The 16,965-nt window shown below is 43.7% G+C and overlaps 1 protein-coding gene across 1 annotated transcript in view; it reads right to left on the reverse strand.

Moving 5' to 3' along the window:
- DOCK5 (dedicator of cytokinesis 5) overlaps positions 1–16,965 on the reverse strand; it is a gene marked incomplete at both ends in the record, with an annotated part of 214,053 nt that continues 197,088 nt past the window's right edge. The window contains 7 exons of the mRNA XM_080709742.1: positions 1–105; positions 961–1,061; positions 1,584–1,722; positions 3,004–3,172; positions 9,250–9,416; positions 11,564–11,701; positions 13,295–13,378. Coding sequence (XP_080565868.1) covers positions 1–105; positions 961–1,061; positions 1,584–1,722; positions 3,004–3,172; positions 9,250–9,416; positions 11,564–11,701; positions 13,295–13,378 — 903 coding nt within the window. The remainder of the gene's footprint in view (positions 106–960; positions 1,062–1,583; positions 1,723–3,003; positions 3,173–9,249; positions 9,417–11,563; positions 11,702–13,294; positions 13,379–16,965) is intronic.

Consider the following 16,965-nt stretch of genomic DNA (forward strand, 5'->3'; position numbering starts at 1 on the left):
TCACTGGGACCCGGGTTCGGAAGAAAGGATGCCACTTTTCCGAGCTTTGGGGGGTGGCGGGGGCGGGCCTTTGGCATCTCTGCGGGTAGGCAGTGGGGGTGCCATCTAGGGAAAGACACGTGGAATTAGAAACACGTCCGCTCTGTCTTGCCAAGTCGGCCGTCTCCCCACATCACACAGGCTGCTTCAGTGTATTTATTTACTTTTGGTACTGGAGATTAAACCCAGAGGAGTCCTATGTCTGAACTACATACCCTAGCCCTTTTTATTTTGAAACAGCATCTTGTCAAATTGCCGAGTGTCTCACTAAGTTGCTGAGGGTGGTCTTGAACCCGCGATCCTCCTGTCTCAGCTTCCCAGGGACTAGGATTACAGGCGTGCAGCACCATGCTCGGCTTTCGCTTCAGCTTTGAATTGATCTGTTTATCTATACAGTTCTTTGCAAGGACAAATGGGAAACAAAACTCATTTATCCCCCTCGTCCCCTCTGGGCTAATCAGACACACACACACACACACACACACACACACACACAGCGCGCGCGCGCGGCGCGCGCGCACGATCAGTGCTATAACCCTAACACTTGGGCACCTGGATATACTAAATATTTAATATACAGCATATATTAAATATTTGCTGAAGGAAGGAAGCCCCTCCAGGATGACTATCTGTCACCCGAGGACGATCGTCTGTGACGCAGAGGTGAGCCCTGCAGTGTGGGGTGGCATGCCACCTGTCCCCAGTGTGAGAGGCCGTGAGGCGCTCCAGCTTCAGTCCTATGAAAAGGTCCACTTGCACGTCCTCCCTTCCCATCTCTTGTGGTTTCAGGAATGGACCAAGGCTCTCTACAGTGACCAGTGTATGGGAAAGCCTGTCCTATCAAGAGCTAGGGTAACCCTGAGCCAGTGCCCGGGAGTGGCGCACTGTGACCACTCCGTCTGTCAGCCGCGGGGTCCCTACCTCGGCCGAGTGCCTCTGGCCCCCCTCGTAGGGCTTGCTTTTGGGGGGTGGTGGAGGTGGGAGAGAAGCCATCAGCCCATCTGTCTGCAAAGACGGGGAACCTAGAGATGGTGCAAAGTAGACAGAGGTGGAGAGAAGGATTAAGGCATCTCAGAGAAGTAATGCTTGCCATCATTAACACCAAAACCAGCCTGGCCTATCAGATCTGCTACGGCCATTTTCCATGGTTTCTGTAGACTTGTCGTAGTCTACTTACAATAGAAACAGACTACGTAGTAGAAACAGACTAGTCTGTTTCTTCTCCTTGGATAGGCCTAACAACTCAATGGTTAAGTTCATAAGCGACTTGCTTCCTGTTCTAGTCTGAATCTACCTCATTACCTTTTAAATTAGACAAGAGACTTTCATACTCTTGAATCACTATTCAGAAAAGCTTAATGATTATCACGGCCCAGTGCTCCCTGCCCAACTCAGCCTATTGCACTGTACCACAGCCACTGAACTGAACAACTTTACAATAATCTCACGTACTTTGTGGCTAGTTTGATTGAAAATTGTCCAGATTCATAAACATACTCCATTTCCTACTGCAAATAATTTATAAGACATGTAAGAAAACTTACTCTGGGTCCTGGTAGCTTTAGGAGTGAGCGGAGGTGGACTCAAGGGTGCTGGCTGGGGAAGCGCAGAACCATGATACGGGGCTAACCGACTGTCCATCAGCTGGAGGCTCTTTGGTCTCTGTACTTTTCTGGATGGGCTCTGTTATTAGGGAGGAAAAAAAAGTAAAATATTCTCTTAGGGAGGAAGACTGAGCCCAGCAACACTCTTGACAGCCCAGTGTGTTATGCTGAGCAGAAAACTAAAAAAGGATTCAATTTTAAGAGTCTTTTTTTTTTTTTTTTTATACTGGGGATTGAACCCAGGGGCTTTCTGCCTCTGAGCTATATACTGAGGCCTTTTTATTTTGAAAAAGGGTCTTACTAAGTTATTGGACACTGGCCTGTGATCCTCCTGTTTTAGCCTCCCAAGGACTGGGATTAAGGTGGGCACACCATGCCAGCTTCTAGAAACATTTTTTTTTTTTTTTTTGGTGGTACTGGGGTTCCTGGAAGCCCTTCTACCTCGGGCCTACACTCCCAGACCTATTTTTACATTTTTATTTGGAAACAGGGTCTCCTAAGCCAGCACACGCGGCTGGCTTCGAACCTGCGCGATCCTCCTGTCTCTGCCTCCCAAGCGCGGGGATTACAAGCGTGCGCCACCACGCCCGGCTGAAACATTTTTTTTTTTGGTAGTATTGGGAGTGGAACCCAGAGGCTTTCTACCTCCGGGCTATACTCCCAAACCTACTTTTATATTTTATTTGGAAACAGGGTCTCACTAAGTTGCTGAGAGCCTCACTAAGTAGCTGAGGCTGGCTTCAAAACCTATGCGATCCTCCTATCTCAGCCTCCCAAATGCTGGGATTACAAGCGTGTGCCACCACGCCCGGCTGTCTAGGAACCATTTTTTAAGGCCCACTGACATGTCCTGGGTAGCAGAGCAGAGATAACAACTCAATCGTTAAACCACGGGTCATTTTCTAGCTGGTGCTGGTTTCTGTTTGACCACAGCTGGGCTGTGTTCTTTAGGTTGGACATAAGCCCAACTTTGATCTCAAGAAAAACTGGCCTAGCCACACTTAACAACTTGATGTGGCTTATGGAAGAGAAAGTGACTTTTTTTTCTTTTTAAGTTAAAAGAAGAGAAATGACAATGTTTGGACTGACTCATGGAACGCGGTGGTAAGAACCACAACTCCAAGCAGCAACCCACGTGTTTACGTTGTGGGCACGAGATCTTGTGCCAATATTGACTTAGAGACTCGCAGTCCTCCGCCCGGGCTCCCTTCGCTGCCATCTGGTCTCTGGCGCTGCCACGGGCTGCTGTCCTGAGGCAAGACGCAGCCAGGCCTCTCTCTGGTGACTCACCGTCTGGTGAGAATGGGGGGGGTGTCACCCCCAGACTTTTCTTGTTCTTTCTGTTTTTCTAACATTTTACCATCAGATCGGGCTCTGGCTCTTTCTCTGCAATGACTTGAGACTTGCTCAGATTCCAGTCTTTCCTCTTGAACTTGCTGACCCGGTTGTCGCTGTCTTCTCTGAGGGACAGATCTTCCACTCTGGCACCTGACGAGGCCCTGCGCTCAAAGAGTGGCTCCAGCATGGACCTGCCAGTCAGAAACAGGGACAGAAGTCTCAGGATGTGGATCCCTTGATCATCAAAGTTCACTCTAAAGGGACCAGGCATGACAGCTCCTAAGCCTAATAGCTGCAACCTCCTTCTGAGGATCCAGATCTGAATTTTCAATTGCCAACTTAATAAACACCCTCAGAGTAAAACGTACATAAATGAGACCATTAAGTGAATGAAAAAAAAAAAGTTAGCGGGTATTTATCTTATCCCAGGAAGAGAAGGTTTTAATAAATGTACAGGCAAAGACAAAATGCATAAAGTAAAAGATTATTAGATAGTTGTATGTAGTGAGTAGCACATGGTCTGTAGCTAGACAGCCTGAACTTAACTCCTACCCATAGTTACTTGTTGGGAGGTCTTGGCTACATAACTTTTCCATACCCAAGATTCCCTCTCTATAAAATGAGGGTAAAAATAACGCCTACTTCTCTGAGTTGTTATGAAATGTTTCAAATAGGGGTTGACACCTATGAGTACTTGTTAGATGTCTGTTAATTACGATGACGGACTTTCAAGTATCACCAAGAGAACTGACTCATTCTAGAATTATCATCAGCCGGAGGTGGTGGTGCAGGCCTGTGATCTTGGTATTTGGGAGGCTGAGACAAGAGGATCATAGGTTCACGGCCAGCCTCAACAACTTAGTGAGGCCCTCAGCAACTTAGTGAGACCTTGTTTCAAAATATAAAATAGGGCTGGGGGTGTAGCTGAGTTCAATCCCTAGTAGTCCTCCACAAAAAAAGCATTCATATATTATTACACATGGCATTACATATCAGTACTGGATAACAAGAATTTTAAAAAGTCCATCCCCTGAGAAGCCAATGTGTGACTTTTAAGAATGTATACTAGCCGGGCGTGGTGGCGCACGCTTGTAATCCCCACACTTGGGAGGCTGAGACAGGAGGATCGCACAGGTTCGAAGCCAGCCTCAGCTACTTAGTGAGGCTCTCGGCAACTTAGTGAGACCCTGTTTCCAAATAAAATATAAAGTAGGTCTGGGAGTATAGCTCGGAGGTAGAAAGCCTCTGGGTTCCATCCCCAGTACCACCAAAAAAAAAAAAAAAAAAGAATGTATACTAAACAGAGGAAGCTGCCTATACCAATGTTTGCTATAATTTTTTAATAGAAATGTACTTTATATCAATACAAGCTAAATATTTTTGCATTAAAATTTATAATGAATCTTTATGACTATTTAGAAGTAAGGCAGCGTAAGTATTTTACAGGAGAAGTATCGATTATGGCATATGAAATGCAATGGCATACTGATGTAAAAATAATAATAAAAACTGGCAGTAATAAAGATCACAGCAACATGAAAAATGCTTTTAACAAAAAGACAAGGAGGCAAATCAAAGTACCAGACTATGCTTTTCCTAATTCTACATGCCTGAAACCATGTTAAGATATCTATACCAACAGAAAAGGACATAAAAATAATTTAGAAAGGATATAAAATATAAAGGATAAATATAAATATAATATAAAGGATATAATTTAGAAGGATATAAAAATAATTTAGAAAATATTCTGTTTGATTTCCAGGTCGGGAGCCATTTGAGCAGGTCAATTTATAGATGTAATTCTCGTTATGAGGAATTAAAAATTTATGAATAAATAGTGACTTAAGGCACTTATATTAAAAAATGTCTTAAATAATTAATGATGTATAAATACTCATTATGTAAGAGGCCACAAAATGGTATATGAAATGCTTCTACTTACATAAGATGTGTACATACTTCTTTCTTTTTTTTTTTTTTTTGGTACTGGGGATTGAACTCAGGAACAATATACCTATGAGCTTTTTTTGTTATTGTGGATTGAACCTAGAGGCATTCTTTTACTTCTCTCCAAGCTATACCCTTAGTCCTTTTTTTTTGTTTGTTTTGTTTTTTTTAAATAGGGTCTTGCTAGCCGGACGTGGTGGTGCAAGTAAAGTGTAAAATAGGGCTAGGAGTATAGCCCAGAGGTAGAAAAGCCCCTGGGTTCCACCCCCAGTACCACAAAAAATTTAATAATAATAAAATAAAATAAAATGAAATAAAATAGGGTCTTGCTAGGATGCTCAAAGTCTTGCTAAGTTGCTAAGGCTGGTCTTGAACCTGGGATCCTTCTGTCTCAGTCTCCCAGGTACTGAGATTACAAGCATGTGCTAGCATGCCCAGCTTCCAAACTTTTTATATTTTATTTATTATTATTATTTTTGGTGGTACTGGGGTTCCTGGAAACCCTTCTACCTCCGGGCTACACTCCCAGACCTATTTTATACTTTTTTATTTGGAAACAGGGTCTCTTAAGCCAGCATGGCTGGCTTCGAACCTGCGCAATCCTCCTGTCTCCGCCTCCCAAGCGCGGGGATTACAAGCGTGCACTACCACGTCCAGCTATATTTTATTTTAAAATAGGGTCTTGCTAAGTTGTTGAGGCTGGTCTTGAAAAACTTGTGATCCTCTTGTCTCAACTTTCCAAGTACTGGGATTACAGGTATGCATCAGTATATCTGTTTATCATGCTTTTTATTGTTAATAACTAACCTTTAATAGTGATTTGTCTGAGTGATGCCTAGTACCTTAAATTACACATGGACAGTGCATTCTTGTAATTCCAATACTTGAGAGATTAAGACAGGAAGATCTTAATCTTCTTAATCTTAATCATGGACAGCCTCAGCAAGTAGTGAGATCCATCAACCTCGTGAGAGTCTGTTTCAAAAAAACTAAAATAAAAAATAGGACTGGGAGTGCAGGTCAGGGCTCAATCCCCAGTCCCCCCGCCCCTCCCTCTCTCTCTTACACACACACACACACACACACACACACACACACACACCATGTACATATATTCTGAAATCAAGAAAACACTGTATAAACTAGTAAGTAACCTTATGTAGAAAAAATGTGACTATAAATAATTCCTTTTAAATGTTTTAAGTTTGAACATATGGAAAAGCAGCCCACATTTTTGGCAAGGGAGATTCAACATTAAAAAGCCATCAATCTTTCTAAAGTTAGCCCATAGATTTAGCAACTAAAATATCAATAGGATTCTGGAAGAGTTAATCCCTAAGTGGGCAATGAGAAAATAGCCAAATAAATTCTGATAAGAAATATTAGAAATAAAAAAAATTTTTTTTTTGGTGGTACTGGGGGTGGAACCCAGGGGCCTTTTCTACCTCTGGGCTATACTCCCAGACCTATTTTATACTTTATTTGGAAACAGGGTCTCACTAAGTTGATGAGAGCCTCACTCAGTAGCTGAGGCTGGCTTCGAACCTGTGCGATCCTCCTGTCTCAGCCTCCCAAGCGCGGGGATTACAAGCGTGCGCCACCACGCCCGGCTATGAAAAAACATTTAAAATCTATAGTCATTAAAAATGTATAATACGGATGAATGAACAGATAAGTACATGAAGAAATAGGAAAAAATCCACAAATGGATTTGTGATAAGATTGGCACTTCAAGTTAGTAGAGAAAAGATGATTTGCTTATTGAATGGTATGGAAAGAAGTGGGTAGCCATTTAGGAAAAAAAAAAAAGAATTGGCTCCATACATCATAGTTTATCTCAAAATAAATTTCAAAGAATCAGAGACATAACTGCAAGTAATAAAATTCTAAAAGCTAACAAAAAAGACCAGAACCTTTTTTTGTTGTTATTTTAGAGTGAGGAAGGTCTTTAATTGTGACATAAAATCCATAAGTAAAAAATAAAATGCTGATTTATCTGACTGCATAAAAAATGTTGCATAGTGCTGGGCATGGTGGGGCATGCTTGTAATGCCAGTACTTGGGAGGCTGAGACAGGAGGATTGCAGGTTCGTGGTCAGCCTCAGATACTTACTGAGGCAGCTTAATGAGACCCTGTTTCAAAATAAAGAATAAAAATATACTGGGGGTATAGCTCAGAGGTAGAATGCCCCTGGGTTCAATCCCCAGCACTACCAAAAGAAGAAGAAGAAAAAAAAGCTACATAACGCAATAACAAATCAGAAGTAAAGGAACTAGCAAGTTAAATAACCAAAGAGAAATTAGGAGAAAATAATTCAATCATCACGGAAAAAAACAACAATCCAACAGAAAGAGGGATGCAAAGTCCTGGTCCATGGTTTCATAAAAAAATAAAATACAAGCCGGGCACGGTGGCGCACGCTTGTAATCCCTGCACTTGGGAGGCAGAGATAGGAGGATCGCGCAGGTTTGAAGCCAGCCATGTGTGCTGGCTTCAGAGACCCTGTTTCCAAATTAAAAAGTATAAAAATAGGTCTGGGAGTGTAGCCCGGATGTAGAAGGGCTTCCAGGAACCCCAGTACCACCAAAAAAAAAAAAAATACAAATAGCCTCCAATCAAATGAAAAGATCCTCAACTTCACACAACACAGGAAAAATGAATGAAAAGCACAAACAAATAAAAGAATACCCATATAAGCAAAAAAATTTAATCTGCCAGATTGGCCAAAAAGAAAAGAAAAGATAAAACCTGGTAACACAGCCTGGTAGAAAGGGCGGGCTAACCAGGCCCGGTAGGTTGTGAGTGGAAGGAGAAAAGTTATACTGCTGTGGAAGTTTGCTTAGCAATAGTTCTCAAAATTGCCAAGACATGTCTTTGACAGGGCGGTGGCACCTATGGGATGTTTCCCATATGGACATTCTTATGCTATGAACTGGATTTGGCTTAACTGTCCCCCAGGAGTTCAGGTGATGGGAGGCTTGGTCCCCAGGGAGGCGGTGGAAGCTTTAAGAGAAGGGTCCAGTGGTAAGGCCATAGGTGGCTGGAGGCCCTGCCCGCGTCTGGGATCAAGGTAGTGCTCGCGCAAGGTTGTTTTAAATAGAGCGAGCCTGGCCCCTCCAGTCCCTTGGCTTCTTATCTCCCCTGTCATCTTCTGCACACACCTGCTGCCTCATCCCCCCGCCCCCAATGGGGCTTTACCAGGGCTTGTGCTACTCCACGTGGAGGGCCAGCCTCCAAATCTGTGAGCTACGTAAACCTCTCTTCTTTATGTTGTTAGCTACCTCAGGTGCTCCACTGTAGTGATGAAAAACTGTCTAATACAACTTGTGTATATGGAAAATAACTTTATTACTCATGGCTGCACTGCAGTGATAGGAAAAAGCCTGATATCATTTAAATGTCCATCAGCGGGCCAAGGTGAAATACATCACAGTACAGGCATGCACTGAGATGTCCGCAGATAGAGAATGCCTTTGTGCTCTGAAATGGAACGATTTTCAAGACATACTGAATGATTATGGCGCCACGCATGGTGGTACATGCCTGTAATCCCAGTACTTGAGAGGTCGAGACAGAGGATTGCAGGTTCCAGGCTAGCCTTAGTAACTTAGGGGGATCCTCTGTAACTTGGGGAGACCCTGTTTCAAAGTAAAACATAAAAAAGGGCAGGGCCTATAGCTGTGAGGTAGAATATTCCTGAGTTCCATCCCCAGTACACACACACACACACACACACACACACACACACAGATAAAAACAAGGCAAAGAGAATGTTACCATTTGTGTAAAGAAAGCATGGAGAAGAATAAGCATTTAGGCTTTGCTTCTGTGCCTATGAAGAGCTGCCAGAGGGGAACTGAGAAACTGAATGTTGGCACTGGCTGCCCCTGGGAAATGGTACTAGTTGGGAGCCAGGATGAAAGGGAAATTTTTCATGATCATTTTCTACCTTTGGAATTTTATACCTAGTGATTATAGCACAAATTCATACAGTAAATATATATTTTTATATAATTTTAAAAGACTGAAATAAAAACTCAGACAATAACTATAAGGTATGTAGTAATCAGGTGGTAGCCTTATGAGAATTTTTTTCCATCTTCAGCAACCACTGCTCTCAGTAATAGTGGTATTCCTCATGAAGAAGATGGTGAGAATGAGCCAAACGTAGGCGACCCATGTGCTCTGGACGGCTCTTCCCACAGGAGCGATGTGACGATACGGCCCAAGTCTCACTTTGGTGACTAAAGGCAGACATTGTCAGGCATTACCCCACCCACCCTTCGGAAGATTAAAGATCCGACGTCCAACCCTTACCCGTCAGATCCTGGCCTGGAAGGAGCATTATCAGAGGAGTTGGAAGAAGTGGAAACCACTGAGGAGGTGACTGAGGTCACGGATAACCTCCGCAGCGTAGAAGACATAATATAGGGCAGGACGAGAGACCCCGTGCGGCTCTGCTTCCTCTCCGTCAAGTTGGGTGGCTGAAAACACAAGAGCCCTGGGGTTAGCCGGCCTGGAATTCACCACACCATACGGGGCAGTCATCTTGCTTGCGTGTTCTTTTTTATTGGTGATGGAGTCCTAGCTGCATTCTACCTCCAGCTACATCCTAGCCCTGTTCTAATTTTTATTTTGAAACAAGGTCTCACTAAGTGGCTGAGGCTGGCCTGGAACCTGTGATCTCCTGTCTCAGCCTCCCGAGAACTGAGAGTTCAGTCACGAACCACCGTGCCCAGCGCCTGCTTGTTTGTTTTTAATGGAATATTGGCCGAAGGGAAAACTTTTAGAAGGCTATAGACCGGAAGCTTAACCTGACCAATCTTAGGCAGTCTAGAAACACCGACCTTCTTCCCCAAGAAATGTAACCAGGAGGATTTCCCTGAGATGATACCATATTGGATTTACTTGCTAATTAATATTGGGCTGGTTCTAATTAAGCTCAGAAGCCAAAGGCTCAGTCCTGCTGTCTAGGAACTTGTGTGTCAAACGTAAATGTTCCTAGAGGAAACTCTGAACCAGTAGTAGGTGAGGAGCAAGTTGGTAGGAAGAGGCGGGACTGGGCGCATAGATGACCGAAAGAGGTGTCAGAAGTCACACCCAGTGCCGTGTGCACGCATGATGGCGTCACATCGTACCTCACTACGATATACAACTACAATGTAAAAATAAAGGTTTACTAAAAATAAAAATACTCTGGAGGGACGTAGAGTAGAGATAGATGCAGAACTTCAGTTTATGGAAATAATCTGAAAACCAATAATTTATGAATAAGACCCTTAAAGAAAGAAGAGAACTCAAGAACAAGAACAGCAGACTGGATTAGAACTTTTTTGTGTGTGGCACTGGAGGTGGAACCCAAGGGTATTCTACCTCTGAATTATACCTATAGCCCTATTTTTTATTCTTTATTTTGAAACAGGGTCTCACTGAGTTGCAAATGGCTTCACTAAGTAGCTGAGGCTGTCTGCGAACCCATGATCCTGCTGTCTCAGCCTCCCAAGTACTGGGATTACAATCTTGCACCATCACACCCGGCTTAGAACTATTATACCATCGACTACTGGAGAGGAAAGGTCAGCACCGGCATCCTCCACCCAGCTCCTCGGGAGGACAAAGGAAACGCATTACAATTGGCAAAGAAATCATGAAATCAGCTGTGTGCATTAGAAAATGCACTTTGCAATTCTTGCTTCATTTCAAAGGTATGAAGATTGTAAATTTTTCATTAAAATAGATGTAAGGTTGGGGCAGGGCCGGAAGCTAGGAGGCGGAGCTCTGCGATTCCGGGAGGGGACCAGGCCTCCCGGTCCGGAAGAGCAGAGAGTTCAGAGAGGACCCGGAGAGGGAGGGAGGCATTCTCCCGCCCGCCACCGGCCCCCGCGGCCACGCGGGGGCTGGAGGCCGATCCCCCACGAATAAAGCCTCTCATAACTTATTATGGATCTCGGCGTGTTTCTATGCTAATGGGGCACACCGCATTCTTCAATCTTACAATAGAAAAGAAAGATCTGGAAGAACCATGAGAATTGGGGCTAGCCAGGCATGGTGGTGCACATCTGCGATTTCAGTACTTGGGAGATTAATCCAGGAGTGTGACAGGTTTGAGGACGGCCTCAGCAACTTAGTGAGACCCTGATCCCAAGCAAAAAAGATAAAAGAGGGCTGGAGGTGTACCCCTGGCTTCCATCCCCAGTTCCACAAAGAAAACAAAGAATCAAGGCAAGATGGAACAGGAATTACAGCCAGTGTCTAGGATTAAGAAAACCTTAAGTACTAGCGGTGTGGTTCTCAAAGTGCTGTGCCCAGTTCCTCAGCATCCATTTTCTCCAGGGAAACTGTTAGAAATGTTGGGCCCCAACCAGGTGCACGGGCTCTGCAACTCTGGGGATAAGGACCCACAACCCGTGTTTCCACAACCCTCCTGTCATTTGATGGTCCATTCGGGCTTGAGAACCTCTAACAAGCACAAGGACAGTTCAAGGTCATCAAAGGTGAAATCAAGCTGGCTCTCATCTGCCCATATGTTTACGCCATACCTAAGCTATTATGATTCATTTGGCATCTGAAAATCCAGGCGATGCTCCCAGTTATAAGAGACAAGCTAAAGGGTGATTGAGGCCACGCCTACCAGCGTTATAACCCCGTAGAGCTTCTCCACTTTCTCCTTGAGTTCCCGGAAGCAGGAGGACAGGCGGTCATGCAGCGGCCTGAGCTGCTCCGTCAGCTTCTCCCCATGGATGCGGAGGCCTTCAGTGAGCAGAGGCATCTGGAAGGAAGGACATGGCAGCGATGAAGGTCGCTTTAGGAAGAGGAAAAACTCATATTTGGAGGCCGGGGAAAGGGAGAGGATGGATGGGTTAGCTGGGAGATAACGCGATCAAATGAGAATGCCACTTCTTGGCTTCTTGGCCCCTGAACCAGAGGTACTTCGGTCAATGATGCAGAGAAATCTAGACACCAAAGACAGGAGCCGGCCCTAAACTCAGGAAGGGCTCAGACAAGGCCAATCCAACTGGGCCTGGGGGCATTCTTGTGCATGGGCGATGGTATGATTTGGCCTTGGACTGAATTTGATGGCTGCATTTTCTACCACTGGCTCCTGAAATAATAAGAAAAAAGGTGGGAGGCTAACATCTGCCACAGAGAGGCCAGGAAACCAGTTTATGGGCTTTAATCTTAGCCCCTATCCACAGTGTGCAGTTGAATTAAATGCCTTTCCCAAGTTGCCTTGCCAAACAAAAAAACATACACATAAATAGGCTGTGGATATATATATATATATATATATATATATATATATCCACAGCCTATTTATAAATACATATATAATATATAAATATATAAATACATATATAATATATAAATATAAAATATTTTATATATTATATAAATATAAAATATATTATATAAATATAAAATATAAAATATATTATATAATATATAAATATATAAATACATATATAATATATAAATATAAAAATATAAATATATATAATATATATATATCCACAGCCTATTTATAAATACAATATATATAAATACATATTATATATATAAATATAGTATATATAAATACAACATATATAAATACATAAACACAATATATAAATATATAAATACAATATATATTAAAAAATATATATATTTTGGTGGTGGTGGTGGTACTGGGGTTCCCGGAAGCCCTTCTACCTTCGAGTTATACTCCCAGACCTATTTTTATATTTTTATTTGGAAAAGGGTCTCTTAAGTTAGTAATGGCTGGCTTCAAACTTGCAGTATCCTCTTGTCTCTGCCTCCCAAGCACGGGGATTACAAGTGTGCACCACCATGCCCGGCCTCTATATGGTTTTTAAAAAGAAGGGATAGCCAGGCGTGGTGGCGCACGCTTGTAATCCCAATGCTTGGGAGGCTGAGACAGGAAAACTGCACAGGTTCAAAGCTAGCCTCAGCTACTTAGTGAGACCCTGTTTCCAAATAAAGTATAAAATAGGTCTTGGGGTAGCCTAGAGGTAGAAAAGCCCCTGGGTTCCACCCCCAGTACCACCAAAAAAAAAAAAAAAAGGAAGTGGTGCACGCTTGTAATCCCAGCATTTGGGAGGCTGAGACAGGAGGATCGTGGTTCTCAGTCTGTCTCAGCTACTTAGTGAAGCCCTTTGCAACTCAGTGAGACCCTGTTTCAAAATAAAGAATAAAACATAGGGCTGGGGGTGTAGCTTGGAAGTAGAATGCCCCTGGGTTCCGTCCTTAGTACCACAAAAAATAAATAAAAATAAGAGAAGAAACTCAGAAAGTGGCCATACAGCCAAGGCCTGTGGCTGCCCATGGAGGGCCGTGGCAGCCGGCAGCCGCCCTCACCCACCTGCAACGCTATTAGTCGCTTCAGCAGCTCCACCTTCTCCTGGTCTTCAGGGTGTTCCTGTAAGTACTTTTCCGTAAAAAAAGCCTAAAAGCAGAGCACACACAAGTGTAACTTAGGATACATTCCTATCCATGCACTCAACTCTGACAGAGAGGTGGGAACCAGGAAAGGTGAGAACATCCTTTATCTTGCTTGACCAGGAATGTCTGGCTGATAATCAATGACTTTCTTGGGATGGCCCTCGGCCTACACTGTGCGATTTAAAACTCATCGGTCCTTCTGGAATTGCTAGCAAGAGTACATTCTCAATAGTCACCATAGCCACGAGTGCACCAGCACACACGTGCGTGCACACACACGCTCCCTGGTCACATAAATAATAGAGCAAAACCTCATTCATTAAGATTAATATCATCCCCAAAGAAGGAGGAGAAGAACAAATGACAGTATCTTAGAGTTGATAATTAAGTGCTCTGATATTATAAGGGGGGAAAAAAAAAGAGACATTCCTAGGCAGCACAGGTGGATGAGTTTTTCTGTTCTCCCACACAATATTGATTTATGTCACAATTTTTCTACACTAAGCAAAAACTAGTATCTATAGATTTTAGATCTAATCATCAATCCAAAAGGCTATTTTGAAAACAAAATGAGATACAGATATAAAGGTGTTTGGGGTATATTAAATGTGACTTGCTGAGCTGGGCGTGGTGGCGCACGCTTGTAATCTTAGTACTTGGGAGGCTGAGTCAGAAGAATCTGGGTTCACGGCCATCCTCAACTACTTAGGGAGGCCCTCCACAACTTAGTGAGAGTTGTTTCAAAATAAAAGGAATAAAAAATTGGGCTGGGGGTGTAGCTTCGAGATAGAATGTCCCTGGGTTCAATCCCCAGCACACACACACACACACACACACACACACACACACACACCCTTATTTAATGTTAGCACCATGTCCATCAATAAACAACCCAAACTGAAATTCCAAACACTGACCTTGCATAGGAGCCCATTCTAAAGAATTAGGAAAGAGACACAGAAGTCTGCAGGGTCCATTTCTAATAGGAGTTATATTTTCTCTCCTGGACCTTTACCTTCATTTCTGAAAGTGCTTTCAAAGTCCAACCTTCAAAGTCAACCTTCAACTCAGACCTCTATACCTCTGAAAGCCAGCACCCCATTATAATGAAGCCCAAGAGCCCCTGAAACCACAGAATAGAGTTAAAACAATGACGGGCCCATTTTCTGTGGCAAACAGACATGAGCAAACTTGTGTGGGCAAATTTTATAAGTTGGATTGTGCGCCCAAGTTCCCACCTCCGGCACCTTGGAATGTGACCTTCCTTAGAACTAGGCTGTTGCTGATGTCATTATTTAAGATGAGGTTTTCATACTTGGAGATGATCAGACCCTAATCCAATATAATTTGGAGACAGATATTTGTACACATGGAGGATGTAAAGATGCAGTGATACAGACATCTACAGGCAGAGATACTGTCAACAAGGACCCCAGTCTTCTCACAGCCCTTAGGAGAAACCAACCCTGCACGCACCTTGCTTTCAAACTTCTGGCCTCCAGGATTGGGAGAGAGCACATTTCTGCTATTTAAAGCCACCCAGTGATGGGGCGTGGTGGCACATGCTTATAATCCCAGTACTGGGGAGGCTCAGACAGGAGGATCTGGGTTTGTGGCCAGCCTCAGCTACTTAGTGAGGCCCTGTTTTAAAAATAAAGAAAAACAGAGCCGGGCGTGGTGGCGCACGCTTGTAATCCCCGCGCTCGGGAGGCAGAGACAGGAGGACCGCGCAGGTTCGAAGCCAGCCACGTGCGCTGGCTTAGGAGACCCTGTTTCCAAATAAAAATGTAAAAATAGGTCTGGGAGTGTAGCCCGGAGGTAGAAGGGCTTCCAGGAACCCCAGTACCACCACCAAAAAAAAAATAAATAAATAAATAAAAATAAATAAAGAAAGAAAAACTGGGGCTGGAGTTGGAAATCAAGGGCCCCACCGGGGGACACTGTGGTCCTTCCCAACTCCTGTTCTTCCCACCAGGGGATGTGAAGGCAGAGATGGTCTCTTGGCTCCTTTCATTTGCCCATTCATAAAGGGAAGGGTGAAAATCAGTAGGCTGGAGGAGGGCCTACAGCAAGGACGTCCTTGCCAGACACTTACTCATGTTAAAGCAAAGGACTCCTGACACCCCTTGTTAGATTTGAGGCGGCTACAAAAGATGGAATTGTGTCCTTCACCAACCCTTAAGATTAAGGGACTGAAGTCTGTGCAGGAATGTGGTAGAATATAAGAAATAAAATATTAGGTAGAAAGGAGATAAATTGGGAAGGAAAGTAAAACATAGTTTTAAAATCTTTTTTTTTTTAAATGGGTCTGGAGATGGAACCCAGGGGCATTTGACCTCCAAGCTACACCCCCTGCCCTATTTTTTTTTATTCTTTATATTGACACAGGGTCTCACTAAGTTGCGGAGGGCTTCGCTGAGTAGCTGAGGCTGTCCGCGAACCGCGATCCTCCAGTCTCAGCCTCGAATGCTGGGATGACAAGCGTGCGCCACCACGCCCGGCTAGCTCGTTTTAAAATCTGGAAAATTCATAATCTCTAACTTCACTCTAAAAGGTGTGTTCTGTCTTAGGCAGAAGCCTCAATGAGCCCACATCCTTAATCACAAATGGCTCATTTTTCCACCTGAGATTCCTGAGATGCTTAGTAAAGAAAAGATCCAGGAGGAGGACAAAAGTCAGACACCACCCAGCTACCACTCATGGAGGCCGGAATCCTGAGGATTAAGAGAAAGTCCAGATCTCCACTGTGCGGCCCCACCGCCCCGTCATGGGGCTCCTACAACAGAACTAAAGAAGCTGCAAAGACTCTCTTGCTCGGACCTCCCCTCCCTCTTGAGTTGGCCTACGTTCTCTCTCACTTTCTTAAATAAAACTTTTTAATCTAAAAAAAAAAAAAGAAAAAGAAAGAGGACTCCAAAAATATTTGGCCATTAAAAATGCACCATAAAAATGATGATCCGGGCATGCCTAGAATCCCAGTACTTGGAGGTTAAGACAGGAGGATCATAGGTTCCTGGCCAGTCTCAGCAACTCAGTGAGGTCCTCTGCAACTCTGTGAGACCCTGTTTCAAAATCAAACATAAAAAATAGAGCTAGAGCCGGGTGTGGTGACCTACGCTTATAATCCCCACGCTTGGGAGGCTGAGACAGGAGGATCACACGGGTTTGAAGCCAGCCTCAGCTACTTAGTGAGGCTTTCAGCAACTTAGTGAGACCCTGTTTCCAAATAAAAATATAAAAAAGGTCTGGAAGTATAGCCCAGAGGTTGAAAGCCTCTGGGTTCCACCCCCAATATCACCAAAAAAAAAAAAAAAAAAAAATAGAGCTAGAGGTATAGCTCAGAGGTGGATGACCCTGGGTTGAATCTCCAGTACCAAAAAAATTGTGAATCCAATCTCTATTAACTGCTAATCTGCACTGAATGGATTACTTCCATAATAAATGGAGCTGCCTCCAAACTGTTACGGTTTTGAAGCTGATGTTATGGTTTGAGAATATGTTACGGTTTTGGGGAAACTGTCCATGAGGACCCCTGCTAGGGTTCCAGACACAATTTCCCTTAAAACACAAAAAAACACAAAAACAGAAAAA

Source organism: Muscardinus avellanarius (assembly GCF_963383645.1).
Source record: "Muscardinus avellanarius genome assembly, chromosome: 14".
Taxonomy (NCBI): Eukaryota; Metazoa; Chordata; class Mammalia; order Rodentia; family Gliridae; genus Muscardinus; species Muscardinus avellanarius.